Raw genomic sequence first — 19,195 nt, 5'->3', positions numbered from 1 at the left:
GCCCTGTGGCCCTCTGCACCACGGAGAGCAGCACTGGGAGCTCTTCTCTGCCCCCACCAGACAAGGCCTTACCTGGACTCCTTGGTGGTAACCAGGGCAGAGAGCTGGTTTGCTGCTAACCACTCCCAGGCCTCTGCCTGCGCTGCTTCCCCTCCCAGCTGCAGCTTGATGCACCTGCAGGCAGAGCAATGGAAAGAGGGGTGCTGCCCTCAGAGCCCCCCCAGCCACAGCTGCCAGCGGCAGAACCACCCCTTGGCAGGGCTATTCCCAAGCAGCAGCCATGAACGAGCTGCCCTGGCAGGGAAAGGTGGCTGTCAGAGTGATTCCCAAGCTGCTCCAGGTGTTACAGGGGAATTCATGTTAGGAAGCTTTGGGGCTTGGGAAGGAGGTGTCCTCCATGCAGTCAGCCACAGGACCAGGTCACAGCAGAGCTTGGTGCTCAGGGGGAATCCTGGGGTCAAGATGGGGCACGAGAGCAAAGGGCCAGCACAGAGACCTGACACAGGAGCCAAGTGCTCTGCTCTGAGGGCTGCCCAGCAGCTTGGATGCATCTCCTGTGAGCATCAGCAGGAGGTGCCATGAGCCAAGGCACCAGCAAGGGCTCCAGGTACTGGCTGTGGCTGGGATCACTGCGACCATCAGATGCCAGCTCTCACCCTTGAGACCAAGGTGACCTCTCTCCCATCCCAACCTGATCACCAAGGCTCCCTTATCTTCACTTTCGAGGTGTGAAAGAGCAAGTTCCACCCCAAACCCCCTACACTGGCTGCTGCCATGTGGTCCTTAGCTGAGGATAGCATCAGCTTTTAATGCCCGGGGGCTGCAAACTGCACCCTATGAGCATCACGGAGCACGTGTGCATCACCTGAGGTGGGTGGGAGAAGCCTGCTACCTACTTGAAGGTGAGTCCCTCAAAGATGGGTGTCAAGGGCAGCTTGAAGGTTTGGCACAGAGTGATGGCCGTGTCGAAGAGCCCGGCCCGCACCAGGAGAGCAACCGTTTCCTCGGGTGTGGAATTGCCTGGGGGGAAAAGGAGGATGGGGAGCAAGGAGGAGGAGGAGCAGGAAAACACCTCTGTCACGCCCCGCTGCTTACTGGGGGCCCAACCCCATGCAATGCAGCTGCAGTTACAACAGCACCGTGGTAATGGGCCAGTGTAAACCACCCTGAGGCTTTCTTGGCCTCAGGAGCATCTCATGAGGCCTGGGGGGGCTGCAGTTAAGCAGCAGTGACCCACGGAGCCAGCTCTGCTGAGGCACAGGCTGGGGGAGGACATGGGCACCATAGCCTGCGTCCGACAGAGCTCATCAGCTCAGCTCTGCCAGCACAGGCAGAGGCAGGAGGAGATGAAACTCAACTTGTGCCTCCATCACTGGGAAGTCATCTCCTCCTCATACTTAAAGGGGAAAAACCACGGGCATGTTGTGTAACCCATATAGAGAGTGGCAGAGCACACGCAGAGGGTCAGGGTGGGAGAGCTGCAGCTTTCTGCTCCCCCAGAAGAGAACCGGTTTGGCAAGCTAACACCCTGGTGAAGCAGAATTGCCCAGGACACGGATTTGCCTTGCAGCAAGTGGGGTTTTTCTAAGGCTTTCCAATCCTGCTTCACCTGGGGGGCAATTTCCATCCAGATCTCCAAGCCTTTTTGTCCCGACTCATGAGCATAACCCCACGCTGCAAACCAAAGCCAAAAGATGGGGGAAGAGCTAAAGCTGGTTCCCCTGCTCTGCTGAAGCCAGAGGCAAGGTTCCGTAGCAGGGAGGGGATCTGAAGGCTCCCTGCCAGCTCCTCCCTTTGTCTCTGGGTTGGAAGCACACGGAGCTGGGACTGGAAGCACTGGAAGCACCTCGGGGGAAGCAGAGGTGGCTGCAGTGTCCCTCTTACCTGCCACAGCCGCTGTGGACAGGTCATGCTGCACCAGCGTCAGCCGGATGCGGGACAGCACACATTCCTTCTCCAGGTCCTCCAGCTCCAGGATGTCGATCTGGCGACTTGCTGCAACACATGGAAGCTCTCAGCACGGAAAAACAGAGCTCTGTGGGCATCCTGCTGAATGCCTGCAGCCTTCTGCCAGCCTTCGAGGAGCTGCAGCAGGGAAAGCACTGAAGGCAGGGTCAGGATTTGATGCCTGAAAGTGGGCCTGTCTCCGTGGCGTGACTCGTGCTCTGTTCCAGATGTGAGCTGGTGGCTGGGCACAGCCCCTGCTCGGCTGCCAGGAGCTGCTACAAAGCAGCTCAGACAGAAAGAATTGGTTTAAAAATACCTGACCTGAAATTCTCCTGCTCCACCACAAAGCGAACCTGCTGCCAGCATCCCGAGCTCGGGCAGACACCGAGCACAGACCCTACAGCAGGCACTCACTGCCAACGCCAGGGCTGCCAAGGAACGAGGGCTTGACCAACCAGGAATTGCCTCTTAAAGGCTTTTCCATTGGCTTTAATTACAAGTTATTACCACGGAAAGCAAAAGGGAGGGAAGGCAGCACATAAAGCTGCAGGGGAGTGTTCAGCCTGGAGAAGAGAAGGCTCCTGAAGGGGAGACCTTAGAGCAGCCCCAGTGCCTCAAGGGGCTGCAGGGAACCTGGAGAGCGGTACCTAAGCTACCCCCCCCCATATCATTGAGCTGAGCTGCCCTGAGCCATCTCCCCCCTCAGAGGGCAGCAGCAGAGCTCTGAGGCCAGGGCAGAGGCTGTGGGCCCAGAGGAAGCACCAGGAGCGGACACTTACTTGGCACAGCCGCGCACTCCCCATCGTGGCTTCTCTTTGGGGATGCTCCGGGGCGCTCGTACTTGCAGGGGAAAGCAGAGAGAGGTTTATGGCACAGCCTGGTTCCGGATGTCAGGAAGCTCTTCCCTGGGAGGGGGCTGAGGCGCTGGCACAGGGCGCCCAGAGAAGCTGTGGCTGCCCCATCCCTGGCAGTGCTCAAGGCCAGGTTGGACACAGGGGCTTGGAGCAAGCTGCTCCAGTGGAAGGGGCTGGGGTTGGAGCTGGCGGAGCTTTAAGCTCCCTTCATCCAACCCAAACCGGGCTGGGGTTCCACATGCACACCAGCCCTCTCCCAGAAGTTGCTCTGCTTCCACACAGTGACACCAGGGTGACGCAGGGAACGTTGAGCAGCACAAGGCAGTGCTGCCCATGCTGGCCAAGAGGAGGAGAGCAGCAGGTGAAGGTGGTCAGTGCCTTCGCTCCCATCCAAAAGGGTCTTGGAAGCTCCTTCCCAAACCCATCCCGCATTCAACAGCTCATATGGAACCACGGAATGGGTTGGAAGGAGCCTGAAGCTCATCCAGGCCCACCCCTTGCCACAGCCCACAGCAAGCTCAGGGCTTTTCCTACCACTGCTCCAGGAGCTGGCTGCACTATCCAGGCGTATTCCGGCCGGATCAACCGCAGGCAGTTGACAGCAGCAAGGAAACAGTTGCCTTGCTTCTGGAGTCCCCGCAGCGTCCGCACCTCCCTGCCCAGGCGCATCCCGTACTCAAACATCACCGTGCCAGCTGAGGAGGGAAGGGGAAGGCATCAGCATGGGACCAGCCCACCCCAGGACCGGGGTAGGGGGGAGCATTCCAAGGGCCCAGCCTGAGCTCACCCTTGCGGTAGTTGTGGCGGTAGATGTGGAAAGCATAAAGCAGCTCATAGTAGTTGTGGGTCATCAGGTCGACGGCCCGAGCGTGAGATTCGATGATGCCCACCACCTGCAGCACCCGAGAGGCTCAAGTGGGTTAAAACCCTGTGGAAAAGGAGCCCTCCCCTGCCCAGCGCCGGGGTTACCTCGTTGTGGAGGTTCACGTAAGGGAATTCCACCAGGTCCTGGAGCTGGGAGCGCTCGCACAGCACCACCACTAGCTGGCGTAGACAGTCCAGCTGCCTGCAGGGGAAGAGCACAGCACCAGTGGCATCTGCAGGCTCGGAGCCAGGAACCCCCGGCTGGCTGACAAGCTCCACAGGGTTCTTGCCTGGCTCCGAACCAATAAATCCCTTCAGGCTCCTGCAGCGCTGGAAAGGAGAGGTCCTGGATGCTCTCTGCAAAGGGCTCGCTGGAGGGCAGTGTCTGGGTAAGATCCATTCTTCAGCCTCCACTAAAAAGCCTGTCCCAGCTGTTCCCACTCAGCGCATCCTCCCGTTAGGGGGAAGCTGCCTCTGCTCAGATGGAGCTCGAGCTCACATTTCAGCTCCCTTCCTTGCCCACCTGAATTGTCTGCACTCCTGAAGCTCTCCAACATGCAACCCCTGAGCCACCCTTGTGGCTCTTCCCTGAAGCACCTTCCTTTGGGATACTGCCCACCCCAGATAGCCTTAAAAGCCTTCCCAGCAGACCTTCCCAGGCACTAAGCAGAACCTCTTAACGCAGCAGCAGCCACATCCTGCCCTCAAGTGTCATCTTCCTTTCAGCCTGATGGGGAAAAGTGGTACATGGACCCCTGGCACAAGCGAGTATGAAGGTCCTGAAGCTATCGCCTACCTGCCCGGATCGGGGTTTTGCGTTAGGGCTACATATGCTTCGCTGTTGTGTCCCAAATCCAAGTGATGTTTGAAGATGCAAGTCCTCAAAGTAGCCTGGAAACACCAAAAGAACATAAACCAGCATGTTCTGAGCGATCAAACTGACGAGAATCCCTTTGGGAGCTCCCTAAAGAGACGCATTGATGCCAAAGCAGTGCCCTGTACCTGGCTCCTCCAGTCATCCGCTGACTCCATGATGGCCAGGGTGGCCAGCTGGATGACCAGCTCTGGCAAACCCACCATGTCCAGCAAGCACAGAACCTGCAGAAGACAACAGGCCTCTGCGTTAGCTTGGTTTCGCTGGGCTGTTACAAGAGCTGCTCCTGTCCCTGCTAACCACGAGAGCAAGCAGTTGGCAGTGTTTAGACTGGAACAGGGATGGATTTGGTTCCAGGGACACCTGACAACCCTTCCTGGATGTGAAAGGCAGGGAGTCCCTCACAAGGAGCCGGGTCCAAGCTTGCAGCCTGTCTGCTCTATGGCATTAGGCACGAAGATCTTATCCTAACTCACAGACATTCATTTGCACTTGCCACAAAGCTTAATAACCTTCCCCTTAAGCAGCATCTCCCATCGAGCCTGGACATGCCTGGCTTCTGCCTCCAGCAGCTGGATCTCGCCCTGCCTTTTCCTGCTGGGTAACAAAGTCCTCTGCTATTAGGAAGCCAATAGGTGGAAAGTACCTGGCTTTCACTGCAGTCCCCTCCTCATGTTCCCCCAGAGAAAGCAAACAGAGGTTTCACCAACAAAGAGGGGTTTTGAGGCTGAAGTCACCTCCTTGAAAGCCAGGGACTGAGCAGGAACTCCCTCTCCAAGCAGTGTGTGTGTGTGTGTGTGCAAGGCCCTGGTGCCAGTTTACTTGGTCAGGGTCATGCACATGGAGCTGGCTCGGCCCTACCTTGCTGTAGTACTGCAGGCGTGGAGTGGAGACCATCTCCCCCTCCTCAGGCTGGATCAGCCTGTCCAAGAACTCTTCTCTCCCCACCTCCGAGGCAGCCTGGCAGAAGCAATCCAAAGCCTAGAAGCAGACCAGAAAGCAGCTCGTGTGTGTCCCCTGGGGCTGACCCAGCCTCCTGTACCAGCAAGAGGATGCTGCTGCCTGCTCCAGCTCCACTGCATGAGACCTGCTGGCCCCATGCTAGCAAGAACATCCCCAAGAGCAGGTCCCACCACCCCCTCTTTCCCATCCCATCCTTTGCCTGAGGGCAGCAGAGCTGGGGATGATGGCTCCTGACTTGCACAGCAGAAGCAAGGCTGCTCCTACCTGTGCACCAGCTGCCTCCCAAGGGAAGCAGGCCCAGATCCCAGAGGGAGGCAGAGCTGGAGGGAGGGAAGGAGATGAGATCCTTACCTTGTGGCCCTCACCCATGACCAGGTAGCACCTGCCCATCATGAAGCAGCAGGAGCCCATGTTCACGTGGCACCATGGCTGCAGGAGGCGAATGTATTCCTATGGGAGAGGGGGAATGGGAGACAGGTTGGAGCAAGCTGCTCCAGTGGAAGGGGTCCCTGCCCGTGGCAGGGGTTGGAGCTGGAGGAGCTTTAAGGTCCCTCCCAACCCAACCCATTCTATGGTTCTATCCTTCAGGTAAGCCCTCCCTTGTGACCTGCAGGCACCCGGGACGAGAGGAAGGGTTAGGTCTCTAACACCAAAGTGCTAATTTGGTGGCTCCTTTAGCTGCTGTGCTCACAAAATTCCCACTCTTCCAGCTCGAGGGCTGTTTTTTCCAGCCCCAAAGCCCCTGGAGTGCATGGAGACCCCCCCCCCCCCATGCTGCTGGGAAACAACCTGCTCCAAAGAGCTCCAGCATCCACAAGTTAGAGCCTCCGAAACAGCCCCCTAAAGCCACACATGATGCTCTGCAGCCACTGCAAACTCGCTGCAGGGGAACAGAGCATGAACCTGGCTGCAGGTGTGTGGAGGCAGAGGAACAACAGGCAGAGAAGGTGTTAAGAGGAGCAGAGTCTGCAGCAGGGCTGCAGAGGGAGAGCAGCCACGGGAGAGCACGGATTGCAGCAGCACAGGCAGGGATGAGGTGCAGCATTGGTGGCACCACACCACAGGCACTGGCCAGGCTGAGCTGACACAAGCTGCCTGCTCTGCCAGCACAACGTAAGGGCTGCCAAGTGCCATCAGGGATCCATAGGCAGCGAGGAGGCACGGTGACAGCTCCAAAGCCGGCATCACTGGGACAGCAGCGGATGCTCTTGGCATGTGAAGCACCAGCAATGCCCCACTAGCAGGGGCTTAGAGGAAAGGAGGAGAGGGCAGAACCCAGCAGCAAAGGCAGGGTCTTGCAGGCCAACCTGCCCCTCTGCATGTGCAGTCAGCCCCCAGCACGCAGCCCCTCCAAGCCCCCACTGAGCCCCCACATTAGCCAGCTCCAGCAGATAAATCCCACCCTGAGCTTGCTCATCAGCTTGGCCCACAGAACCAGCCCCAAGGAGAGGCCTGGCCCTCGTCCCAGGGCACTGCTTTGGTTCCTGGCCCTTCCCTGGGCACGGGGGCTGCCTGCATGGCCCCCCTCTATGTGGGTCACGGTGCAAAGCTGGGGTTAGCTCCCGGAGGTCAAAGCACTTAATCCACGTCGTGGGATCAGCGAGTGGAACAGAAGGCAGTGGGGAGGAGGGAGAGCTTGCTCCTGCAGAGATAAAAGCCTCCTGTACCTCCTCGAGGAGGGCCACAAGTGAGGCGAAAGCAATGCAAGGCAATTCAAAGGAGGGGGAAGGAAGCTGCCCCCAAAGCACACTGGCATTTCCTGCCTCCAAAGCCCATTTGCCATTCTTCTCGGTGGCACAAAAGGAAGTCATTCAGCCCCCAGGTGGGAAAGGGGCTGGGAGAAGAAAAGGGTCTGGAAAGCACGGGAGAAAGCATCTCAGTAAGAGCAGCCTGCAGCACAGGCTCAAGGACTGGGCGCAGCGCCGTGTCACATGGAGCTGCAGCCACGGGATCGTGAGCTTCCCAACTGGAGCACGAGGACCCAGCAATGGGGAGCACACGGGAGATGATGGAGGGACAGTGACCCGAAATACAGCAGCCTGCAGAGGCACCTGAGGCAAAGGAGTTCACTCCTGCTCCCCCCAGAGGCTTGGGAAGATGATGGATGCTCCTTAAGCTGTGTTTTTACTACTAAGGACATTTAAGGCAGAGCTGAGTCCTGGAGCAGCACCCGGGTTGAAGACAGAGCCTTGTGAACCCCCCAGCCCTGGGGGCAACCCATTTGGAAGGGCAGCACAGGAAAGGATGTGGGCACACCAGGAGCTGCTGTACTAAGGGCTCCCTGTGGCAGTTAACCAAGCTCCACCAGGATGCTCCTTGCACACAGGGAAGAGAAGCCCTGGGAGGCTGAACTCCTCCATGGGAAGGGTACAGTGATCCTGAGCACTCCTGCCTGGGTTTGTCTTGAAAACATAGAAAGGAAAGCACCAGAGAAGCATCTAAAGTCATTCCCCAGCAAACTCCCTGTGGCTTTGTCTGGATTTGAGTCGCTGAGCAGAAAGCCTTGTGTGAGCAGAGGTGGGCACTGCAGCGAACAAGACAGATGCAGGAGGGAGATGGAGGAGATTTGCTACCTGTGGGCTGCTCACTGCACTAATGCTGTGATAGCTGTAACAGAGACACTGCTCCGTCCCTGGCAGTGTTCAAGGCCAGGTTGGATGGGGCTTGGAGCAAGCTGCTCCAGTGGAAGGTGTCCCTGCCCTTGGCAGGGGGTTGGAACTGCAGGAGCTTTAAGCTCCCTTCCAACCCAAGCCATTCTCCACTCTCCAAAAGCATCATTCCCTGCAGCCTGTTTCAGCTGCAGGACAAGCTTCCAGCCCATCATCTCCACTAGGGAGACGTGGGAGAGGAGAGCTTGGGAAGATCACAGCTCACATCTGACCTCGGATTGCAGCACCAAGGGGAGCCCAGAACAAACTGCAGTGCCTGGGAAGCTGCTGGTTTGGGTGGCTTCTGCCAAGGAGAGGCAAGAGGCCGTGCAGAGCTCGCTGTGGGTGATGCAGAGGGGTAGCACAAGGTGTAGAGCTGCTGCTGATGGACACCCACGCCTGCACTCACTGCTCTTCCCCTCCCAGATCCCAGAGCCGGCAGGAAGCACCCACCTGGAGCTGGGTGTACTGACAGTTCCCCATCAGGCACTCTGGGAATAGGAAACTGGGATTGCTGGGCCATCTGAGCAGAGGTTAAGGAAGAGAGGACAATGCAGGCTGGCGAGCTCGGAGAACAGGCCTGAAAGCTGGACTCTCCCGCTCCCTTTGTGGAGGGAAAGGAGAGAAGATTAAACCTCTCTTTACACAAGTCATTACTGTGTAATGAGGTTTATCCATATGAAACAAAACCATTAACACATCTAATCCCCAACTGCCCAGCTCTTGCTCCCCTTCCAAGTCTCCCAGCATCTCCCCTGGCCAAGGCAAGTAAGTTCCTAGAGCTCAGGGGCTTAAAGTCAAAGCTCAAATCCCTTATTGTGCACCTAAATGGGGTGAAATCTTCCAATACCCACAAATCCCATTAACACCAACAACAGCCACTTGCTCAGGAGGCTTCTCTTGGAAACCTGGATGGGAAAAACATGGATTTTGGAGCTGCAGACAGCAGAGGTGGCCAACTTATCCCCTCAGAGCTCTGCAGCCCAGCACCTTAACCCCTCTGCTAGTGCCAACCCTCCTTCCACAGACCCACCTGTGCTCCCAACCTCAGAAATGGGACAGCATGGAGCCTCCACACCAGGGTTAAGGGCTTCCATGCCCTATGGATCTTCCTCCTGGTTACAGTGGGCACAGGCAAGGATACAGCAGGGGCAGGAAGTCAGCCACTATGGCTGTGATGAGATGGGGCCAGTTCAAGCTTGTTTCAGCCAAGGTGGTGTTTGGCTGCAAGAAGAGGCGAGAGATGATGTGCTTCCTGGCCACCTCCTGGAAGAACAGCTCCACGATTGTCTGAGGGCTGGATACTGAAACACAGAGGTGAAAGGAGCGCTGAGAAGAGGGCCTGCAGCACACATCGATCAACCAGGTTGGAAAAGACCTTTAAGAGAGAGATCAGGTCCGTCCGTCCCCCCCGAGCCTTCCCTTCCCCATCACACTTGAGCTCCAGGCCCTGCACCAGCCCCAGTGCCCATCCCTGGCCCCGAGAGCCCGGCTGTACCCTTGCTGCTCGCAGAGCAAGTCAGAGCCAACCAACAAAGCACGTTCAATGGGCTGGGATGTCTCTGCCTGAAGTCAGGGGGAGCAGCAGGAGCTCAGAGAGCCCCGCAGGGCGCTGTTTGGTAACCACAGCTCCATTATGGGATGGAAACAAAGGGCTCTGCTCTTGCTCCCCCTGCTCTCCTCACAAGCCAGCTGCAGCTCTCCCTGCTGCCTGTTGCAGGGCAGGGTGGAGGCAGTGCTGATTTGGCTATGTGGCTCCCGCTCGGATGCCTCCCTCCTCATTCCAGCACTCCCAGCTCCCATTAGCAACCGTTCCCAACGCCTCCCTGCAGGCTGCCACCTCCTCTCTGCCTTCCCTACGTTTCACATACTTCCCCCCCCTCCCTTCCCAAGCCACAGCAGCCAAACAGGACTTTCCTCACGAGCAGGCCAAGAGCGAGCCCACGAGCCTGGCACACACAAAGGATGCTTTCAATCCGCCCTGCCCTCCCTGACATTCACAGGGAGGCACAAAGTGCCTCCTGCCTCATGCAGCGAGTGTTTGGACTCCAGAGCTCACAGTCTGCTCGCAAAGATGCCCCAAAGGGCTCTCGGGAAGCAGCAGGGATCCTTCCCCAGCTCCCAGCCCCTCATGAGAGGTGCTGCTGCCTGTTTGGCGCTGCCTTTCTCTGCTCCCTCTGAGGCATCTCAGCCCCCGAGCGCAGAGCAGGCCCTCACTGGGGCCTCTTCTCCCCTGCCCTCCTCGCCACCTCCCTCTGTAACCACTTCAAGGCACACACCACCCTCATCCACATGAGGTTGCTTTATATTCTCCCCCCATTAGGATTTCGCCCCCAGAACAGTAACCTAAAGTGTGTCTTTGCAGTGAGACTTCCACAAGTGCTTACGACCACGTTGGAGCAAGCTGCTCCATTGGAAGGGGTCCCTGCCAGGGCCAGGGGTTGGAGCTGGGTGAGCTCTAAGCTCCCTTTCATCCCAAAGCAGTCTGGGATCCTATGGAAACATGAATGATTTACGAGCTGCGGTTTCCCCCTCGAGGTACCAGCTGTGAGCATCACTCAGGACTGAACTGCACCCGGCTGGAAGCAGGAACGTGTTTTGGGGAAGTATTTCTACATCCTCGTGCTTCCCTGGTTGCTGTGGGATAAATCATGGAATCACAGAATCAACCAGCCTGGAAAAGAGCTCCAAGCTCATCCAGTCCAACCATTCCCAGCCCTGCCAAGGCCACCACTGACCCACGGCACCGAGGGCCTTGTCTATAGGGTTTGTGAGCACTTGCAGGGCCCCTGCCCTGGGCAGCCTGTTCCAATGCCTGAGCACCCTCTGGGGCAGGAATTGCTCCTCAGCTCCATCTAAACCTGCCCTGGTGCAGCTTGAGGCCGTTTCCTCTTGTCCCATCCCTTGTTCCTTGGGAGCAGAGCCCAGCCCCTCCTGGCTCCATCCTCCTGGCAGGCAGCTGTAGAATGCACGAAGCATTTCAGGGTGCAAGAGGTATAAAGAACAGAGGCCTGGAGCCGCTGAAGCGGTGCCTTACCCAGTCTATGGGCTGTCAGAGCAGTGGTGTCTGCTAACTCCAACACAGAGAGATGCTGCAGATTAGACTCCCTAGAGAAGAAGAAAAGCCATCAGTGAAGAGACAACAAAACGCCTCCTGCTTTAATTGTGCTCATTGTTCAGCTCGGATGACTCCCACTGCTGCAAAAGGCAACAGCCCCAGAACAGGGAGACCTCACACAAGGAGCACAAGGCAAAGAGTCAGCTCAAACCACAGCAGGAGCAAACCCACCCTCCCCAGCACAACCTGCCCCCCCCCCGGAGCCATACACCCACAGCAACCACCAGCTCTTCATACCAGAAAGGGCATTTCAGGTGGCTTTAGCAGGAACCTACAAGACAAAGGCATAATGGGCACGGGAGGGACTTACAGGGTGTCCACAGGGACGTCGGAGGCCAGGCACTGGCTCGCCCACCGGATCAGGTAATAGGAGAGCAGCAGGGGAGAGGTGCGGTGCAGCAGGTCCTGCTGGGACTGGAACAGTTGTCCCCCTCCCAAAACAGTCTGCAAGCAAAGCACAAGGGCTTGGAACACCAAAAGCCATGGCAGGATCAAGGGCAGGCGAGGGGGTTTGGGGCAGGCCCTGCTTGTCCCCCATGCAAGCACCACAGAGGTCACCAGCCCAGCAAGGAACAAAACCACCAAGTGAGCAGCAGGACCCTTGCCCGAGCCAGAATAACCCAGTCACAGATCCCAGTGTGAAATCAAAGGATCAGAGACTGGTTTGGGTTGGGAGGGACCCTGAAGCTCCTCCAGCTCCAACCCCTGCCACAGGGCAGGTTAAAGCCATTCCCCTTGGCCTGTCCCTACAGGCTCTGATGAGAGAGTCCCTCTCCAGCACCCAAATGTCCTGTATCCCTTTAGACAAAGAGGTGAGTGAGTTAACCTTTCTGGTGGCCCAAACCCCATGGGGAAAGGTGAACAAGCAAAGCTGTGTGCACCGAGTGCTTCTCCAGCCTGCAAACACCAAAGGTGCGATCCCATCACCAAGAGCAAAACCACTTTGCTGCAGAGACCACAAAGGGCCCAGTCCTGCTGCCCCCGTGTCGCACCCCTGCACGCTCCAGCCGAGAGCTGGGGCACACCAGAGAGGAACAATCCAGGCTTGTGGAGGACACGAGTGTGTCAAAGCAGCAAAGCAGCAGGGCACATGTGCTCTGTGAGAGCCTGGCTCCAGAAGGGCACCTTGCAATGTGCTTTAAATGCTACCAGGGCAGCCTCATCCCAAACCATTCTATGTCCAAGCCATCCTATGATTCCATTCTGTGATTACAGAGACCTTATAACAGTCTTCCAGTGCCTAAAGGGGCTGCAGGAAACCTGGAGAGGGGCTTGGGACAAGGGCCTGTAGGGCCAGGCCAAGGGGAATGGCTTGAACCTGCCCGAGGGGAGACTGAGCTGAGCTCTGAGGCAGAAGCTCTTCCCTGTGAGGGTGCTGAGGCGCTAGCACAGGGTGCCCAGAGAAGCTGTGGCTGCCCCATCCCTGGCAGTGCTCAAGGCCAGGTTGGACACAGGGGCTTGGAGCAAGCTGCTCCAGTGGAAGGGGTCCCTGCCCGGGGCAGGGGTTGGGAGTGGTTGAACTTTCAGGTCCCTTCAACCCAAAGCAGGCTGTGACTCTGATGATTATCCAGGAAGGAGTTTTCAACCAAGCAGCTCCTGCAGCCGTGTTTCCAAGGTAAACAGTGTTAGTTTAAACAACGCTCCCTTTTGTCTGGGCACTCGTTCCGCATCCCTGCGTCCACCCGAAGCCTCAGCACCTTCCCTCACGTGGCCACATGCCCAACAGGATGGACCCAGCCCAGTCCACGGCCACAACCTTCACAGGGGCTGTTTGCACTGACTGGGACAGCCTTGGAGAGGCCAAACCCACGGCCTGGGGGTAAACACCGATGCTGTGACGCTGCCGTGGGGATGGGGAAAGAGATGGAGAACTGTGCGTGCTCAGGCAATGCTGCTTCAGATGGGAGGCTGGAAGCAATGCCCTTCTCCCACAAAAGAGGTTTAATTCCTGCTTCCTGGATGCTCAGCATGGAAAGAGGGAACTGGGGCGTGAGCTTTGCTTAGGATGACAAAAGCCAACAGGGCTTGCCCGAGCCTGGGGCTGCTTCACCCAATGCTCTGTGGGAAGAGACAGAGCTGGGAGCCTGGCACCAGCAGGAGCCCAGCTCCCGGAGTTCAAAGCAGGCAGAGCAATAGCTCCAAGGGCTGTACTCACAGGATCTCCAAGGCGAAGGAGCAGCTGCTGGAGGACCAACAGGTCCCGACAGATCAGGAAGCGGATGGAGGCGACTTTACACACCCCCCAGCAAACCACGCTGCCAGCCATAGCGCTCCCATAGAGCTGGGTGAGGTTCAGGCGCATACTCAGGTGATGAGCTGGAAGAGAAAAGCACCCAGCTACAGAGCAGGAGCCAGAGCACTGAGAACGCTGGCAGAGCTGCTGCTTGCCCAGCCCGGGGGGGGGGCTGCTGAGGAGCTGTCACCTCTTTCCATGTCAGCGTCCGTCTCGTAGTCCATTTCTCGGATGAGCACTCCGATGGCGTGGATGGGGTTCCTGATCTCCTGCAGTTTGCTGTGGATATCCTCCATCACGTTCTCCCTGCAAAGGGAACATCATCATCATCATCATCACCGTGAGATTTAAGCTCAAGAGGGCTCCCCTTCCTCCTTGCGTGGTGCCAGACCAGCGTGGACATTCCTGATGGGAAACCTCTTCTGGCTTGAGAGCTTTATTACAGCTGGTCTATTTATTCCACTCCCCCAGGCTACCAGGAAATGGCAGGCAGATAGCTGGCATTCCACAGGGGAATGGTTCCAGGAGGTTAGCACAGTAACCACAGGGCTTGACCAAGGCTCTGACCTCTCCCTAAGTGTCTGCAGGCACTTGCTTTCCACACTGCAATAATCACCTCACAGGAACGTGCTCCTCTTTATCTCACCTGAGGATCACCAGCCTTTATTTCCTAGAGGGCTCCGAGCAGTAGGAAGGGGGTTCTGGAGGGAAGCCCTTGCTAATGCCACCAACACCCACATTCCCACCTCCGAGGGGACCTGGAAAAGCCCCACGTAGCACAGGGAGAGCCCACACAGCTCCAAGGAGCTTGGATGCCGATGGAGGACGGCTCCAGGCAATCCCTGCTCAGGCATCCTCAGTGTCCCCCAGCAGGGGAACATCTGCAAAAGCATCTCCTTACGTGTCATTAGCTATCAAGTCCTCCAGGATCTGCTCTGCAGCCTTTTCTGGAGGCTGGAGGCGGGAGCAAGCCATTTCCATGAGGAAAGCCATTTCCATGGAAATTGATTCTCCGATCAGGCGAAGGCACTGGACAAGACAGACAACATCACGAGACATCTCCAAATCTGTAATGAAAGAATCTAACTGTATATTCACAAGGGATTTCAAGGGGAAGGTGGGAGGACCATCAAAACCCAGTTAGTTCAGCTCCTAGCAGCACACTGGTCTCAGTCCCACACGCGAGAATGACCCTTCCCTAAGGACGAGGCCAAATTACAGCCGAAGCAGTTGACAAGGGAAAGCTTTGGGCTTTATTCTTTGGAAAGCAAAAGGCAGCCATGCAACAATAAAGCAACAGAATTCCCTCCAAGGGATTCTCTTCCCAGCCACAGGTTGAAAGGGAATCATTAGTGCAGTGTAAGAGCAAAAACCAGCCCGGAGCAAAGAGCTCAGCGCACGCTAATAACAGCCTAGGGAGGATTTTTGCCTTCTTAGAGCAGAGCTCAAAGCTCAGCCCTCTCTAAAACCCCATTTTACAGAGCAATCCCGCATCCATGTGCTTTTACAGTCACATTTGGGGAGCAGTTTGAAGCAGACAAAGCAGGCACCACGAGCCTCCCAGCGCCAGCCCAGGCCAGCTTCCCTTCCCTTCCCTTTGGTCCCAAAATAGCTCGAGCAAATGGATGACAACTCTTAAAAAAAGCACTCGAGCATGAAAGTGGAGCTTAGGTAACATTTTCCATTGCTTTTTCCCCAGCAAAACGTCATTCCCAGACGAGCAAAGCACAGGGGGCACCGTGGTCACAACATTAACAACAGGGTTTGCACGCTCTGGTATTGACTTCCCAGAGGAGAAACGGGATAATCCCTGCCCAGAGCTTACACAGGAGCACTGATACAAAACACTGAACCCAGGGCCAGGCTGGACACAGGGCTTGGAGCAAGCTGCTCCAGTGGAAGGGGTCCCTGCCCGTGGCAGGGGTTGGAGCTGGAGGGGCTTTAAGGTCCCTTCCAACCCAAACCAGGCTGGGATTCTGTGACAAACTAAGCCTGCAGCACTTGGTGCTGAGCCCTGGGTGCTCAGACGGTCGCAGGTTCCCCCCTTATCTGTAACATCCGAGTTTACTCCATCACCAAGACACAGAGACTGGGGACTATCACAGAAGAGAGCTGCTTGCACTGAGTCCGAGCAGATCTTGCAGCTCTTGGTGGGGATGGCAAAGCTGGGCAAGCACCCAAATGAGTTAAGGTTAAGCAGGGCTCGTGTTCTGCCCCACGGAGAGCAGGCACGAAGAGGGCACCAGTTAACCACAGCCTCCACAGGTAGCTTATAAAGCTAAAAGGGCAGAGGATCCATCAATGCAGGTCCTTGTCACCCAGCAACACAGAGTCTGGCATCTCAGATGAAGGTACCTGCAGTGAGTCACATCTGCAGCCCTGACATCATTTTCTACGTCCTGCTGTGAGCACAGCAGCAAAACCAACCCAAACCTCCCAACATAAAGACAGCCCTCTCCATATAGACGACCGTGGGGTCTTCAAGGGACTCCTATGGGAAGCCCCTCACCCCTCTGCCTGCAGCTTCCAGCAGTGATAAGCTCCAGGTCTCCCCACTTACCATCAAAGATGGCAGCGTCGTCCTCAGTGAGGAGGTGCTCGTTAGAGAGGAGATAGAGATGGTCCACCAAGGAGCAGGGCACGAGGAAAGACAGGGAGCCCTGGGAAGAGAAGAAAGCCCTTCTTGGAGCTCCCCAAGCCCACAGCTCGGTCAGATCCCTCCCTGCCCATCACAGCTTCAAGGTGGCCCCAGCAGCACCACCAGCCTCACCTTCTTGAGCAGGCACACCATGCCCGTGTGGGGATTCAAGTGCAGGGCCAAGGGCCTCGCCAGAGCTTCTTGGTACTGAAGGCAACAGGCATAGAACTTGGACCAGAATTCCACCTGCAGCTGCCAGAACTCCTCCAGGGAGCACTCGTACTCTGTCACACTGCCCTGGAACTGAGAGGGAGGACACGCAGTGAGACTTCAGGTGGATACAGGCAGGGAAGGCGGGAGGTAAACGGCAGTGCTCAAGCTGCTCTGCTGGTGGTTTGCTCTGTCATGACATCTTTGGGTGGCTGAGGTTTAGAAACCCCAGTTACAGTTGCCTTCCTTGTCAAAACAGCAGTATTTCCCTACAGCAGCGACTCACACAGCAAACAGCAAGGGGAACAAAGCCCACAGGCACCATTTAGGACACAAGCCTAGATAAAGGGGAGTTCCTCAGGGGCTGCTGCTGTTTAACATCCTTGCTGGAGACACGGACAAACAGGATTGAGTGACCCCTCAGTGAGTTTGCTGATCCTCTGGAGGGAAGGATGGGACCCAGAGGGACCTGGACAGGCTGCAGAGGCAGGACCATGTGAACCTCATGGGAGTTCAACGAGGCCAAGGGCAAGGTCCTGAGCCTGGCGTGGGGCAATTCCCAGCACAAACCCAGGCGGGGGCAGGACTGGATGGGGCAGCCCTGAGGGGAAGGACTTGCGGTGCTGGGTGAGGAGCAGCTCCCCAGGACCTGGCTTCAGTGAGCACTTGAGCCCAGAACCCCCCCCCATGTGCTGGGCTGCACCCCCAGAGCGTGAACAGCAGCTCAGGGAGGGGATCCTGCCCCTCTGCTGGGCTCTGGGGAGACCTGAGAGCAGCTCCAGTGCCTAAAGGGGCCCCAGGAAACCTGGGGAGGGGCTTTGGACAAGGGCCTGGAGGGACAAGACAAGGGGCACTGAGCTTTAAGCCTCCTTCCAACCCAAACCAAGCCTGGGGCTCTGTGATTCTGAGCATCCCCACGCAGGGAGCTGCATGGGCTCTGGCAAAGGGCACCCACAGAAAGCAACAGCAGAACACCAAGAAGGGCCTCCAAAGCAGAGGAGGGAATGGAAAAGGCAGGCAGGAAGGACGTGGCTTTGTACTTTCACACCACTCGTTTGGAGACACAAAGGGCAAACCAAGGCCTGAGGTCACTTTGCACCTCATTTGGCTTCACCAAACCAGCACAACAACAGCTGTCAGCACAGAACATCACAGGAGGCCAAGCAGCACATCTCACCTCGCTCTCCACAGCCAAGGTAACCTCTTTCTTTAACTCATCCCACGTCAGATCCATGTGCCTCTCTGTTCCTTGAGAAAAGATCTGGAAAGCAGCACAGGAAAACTTCCACTTTAAAGGCAAAGCGCTGCTCCCCTGAGGGCCAAGCAGCATCAAGTGACACCCAGCAGATGCGAGAGCATCAGCCAGTGCTTGGTGGGGTGAGAGTGGTCGTGATCCTGCTTGGCTCTGCCCTCAGCAGTCCTGGAGGAGCCAGAGCTGAGGGGATACATCCTGAGCAACAGCTCTATGGGGGGAACTGAGAGTCTCTGCTCAGAGCAGGCAATGGAAAGGAAGCCCAGGGACCTGCTGTGCCCTCTACTGACCTGCAAAGCCTTCTGGATGGCTGCATTGCTGAAGCGGCCTGGTGTGAAGAGATACTCCAGGTAGGTTTCCTGCAAAAGGATCCCAGTTTAAGGAAACACACAAGTTGGGAGACCACTGAAGACACTGCTTCTGCTCTTTCCTCCCATCCCCAAGCTCGTCCCCTGGATCTGCCTCACTTCACAACCACACCCTCCCATATGGATCACTGCTGCCTTCACACTCCAGACCTTGTTTATTCACACATCTTGGCTGCAGGCTCTCTCTTGACTGACCTGAAATTCTCCTCATCCCTCAACTGGTTTCATCACCACCCTCAGGGCTTTAATGCTAACAGAGGCTCGGGCTTGTCCCCTTTCATTTGGAGTCATTTCAGGTCTCTATCAATGCCATTTGTCCACCCGAGCTGGCTCAATGCTCTCCTGGGCACAGAAGCTTCATCCCTTCTTGCTGCTGCTTCACACTGTGCTCACCCTGGGGTCCTGGTCGTGCCGAACCGTCACCTCCTCCTCAGGCAGCGGCTGCACAAAGACCTGGTTCCATTGGCCTGCCACGTTCCTGGAAGGCAACCATCAAACCCAGGGTCAGCTCCAGCACGGGAGCAGCCACCAGAACCAGAGCTCTGAGCTCCACCAGCGAGCGTGGACGGTACAGGGATCATAACCCTGGGGAGCTGGGCTGGAGACGAGGGACAGATTGAGCTCAGTGGTGGCATTCCCAGCCCTAAGCTAACAGCAGAGCTTGGATTCCTTCCTTAACATCAGTGCTCTCCCCATCACACGTGCTCATCAGGTGGCTCTTTCTCACACTGACCATTCCATTCCCCTGCCTAAACTCGGTTACTAACAGCATTCCCCCCCGTACTCTTTAACTCTCCTGCACCAAACCTTCCCTTTCTGCTTTATAAAGGGAGGGATGATGCTTCCACACCACTGATCTCCCTCAAACATCACCTTCCGTGGAACAGACCGGCCAGCTTTGGTCTGAAGGAGGTGCTGCTGAAGCAGAGCCCTCCCTCTGCCACCCTCACAGCAGCCTCCCTGTCCCCCCCAGCCTCCTGCTGCCTGGCTTTCCACATTCTTCACATTCCTGCAGCTCAGCCCTGGCTTTTATTACACAGCCCAGCCCCTGGAACACTGGAAATCCAGGGAATGGGCACGGCAGGGAGGACACTGCGGTGGATGTGACACAAAGAGCCCTCCTGCATCTCCACACACTCGAGCCAGCACAGCAGGGCAGGAGATGAGGAGCTTTAATGAGGAGCACGTGGAGCTGCTCCTGCTGGTCCCCATCCCCCTGGGGTGAC

At 57.0% G+C, this 19,195-nt stretch overlaps 1 protein-coding gene across 1 annotated transcript in view; it reads right to left on the bottom strand.

The window, feature by feature from the left end:
• The window catches only part of NUP160 (nucleoporin 160), a 31,601-nt gene that overhangs the window by 2,478 nt on the left and 9,928 nt on the right, over window positions 1–19,195 (bottom strand). Inside the window, exons 9-31 of the mRNA XM_062623316.1 lie at window positions 18,363–18,447; window positions 17,892–17,960; window positions 17,527–17,610; window positions 16,272–16,442; window positions 16,062–16,161; window positions 14,403–14,568; window positions 13,692–13,807; window positions 13,424–13,584; window positions 11,579–11,712; window positions 11,188–11,258; window positions 9,295–9,454; window positions 8,604–8,673; window positions 5,854–5,952; window positions 5,401–5,520; window positions 4,668–4,763; window positions 4,462–4,556; window positions 3,771–3,867; window positions 3,589–3,694; window positions 3,336–3,496; window positions 2,727–2,787; window positions 1,885–1,995; window positions 897–1,020; window positions 73–174 (exon numbers count right to left, since the gene is read on the bottom strand). Of these exons, the coding sequence (XP_062479300.1) occupies window positions 73–174; window positions 897–1,020; window positions 1,885–1,995; window positions 2,727–2,787; window positions 3,336–3,496; window positions 3,589–3,694; window positions 3,771–3,867; window positions 4,462–4,556; window positions 4,668–4,763; window positions 5,401–5,520; window positions 5,854–5,952; window positions 8,604–8,673; window positions 9,295–9,454; window positions 11,188–11,258; window positions 11,579–11,712; window positions 13,424–13,584; window positions 13,692–13,807; window positions 14,403–14,568; window positions 16,062–16,161; window positions 16,272–16,442; window positions 17,527–17,610; window positions 17,892–17,960; window positions 18,363–18,447 (2,559 nt within the window). The remainder of the gene's footprint in view (window positions 1–72; window positions 175–896; window positions 1,021–1,884; window positions 1,996–2,726; window positions 2,788–3,335; window positions 3,497–3,588; window positions 3,695–3,770; window positions 3,868–4,461; window positions 4,557–4,667; window positions 4,764–5,400; window positions 5,521–5,853; window positions 5,953–8,603; window positions 8,674–9,294; window positions 9,455–11,187; window positions 11,259–11,578; window positions 11,713–13,423; window positions 13,585–13,691; window positions 13,808–14,402; window positions 14,569–16,061; window positions 16,162–16,271; window positions 16,443–17,526; window positions 17,611–17,891; window positions 17,961–18,362; window positions 18,448–19,195) is intronic.

The sequence above is a fragment of the Pezoporus occidentalis genome, unplaced genomic scaffold (genome assembly GCF_034315485.1).
Source record: "Pezoporus occidentalis ecotype Australia unplaced genomic scaffold, CSIRO_AGI_Poc_V1 ctg250, whole genome shotgun sequence".
NCBI classification, from domain to species: Eukaryota; Metazoa; Chordata; class Aves; order Psittaciformes; family Psittacidae; genus Pezoporus; species Pezoporus occidentalis.
The sequence above is the reverse complement of the archived record's forward strand: the minus strand, read 5'-3'. Positions and strand labels throughout refer to the sequence as shown.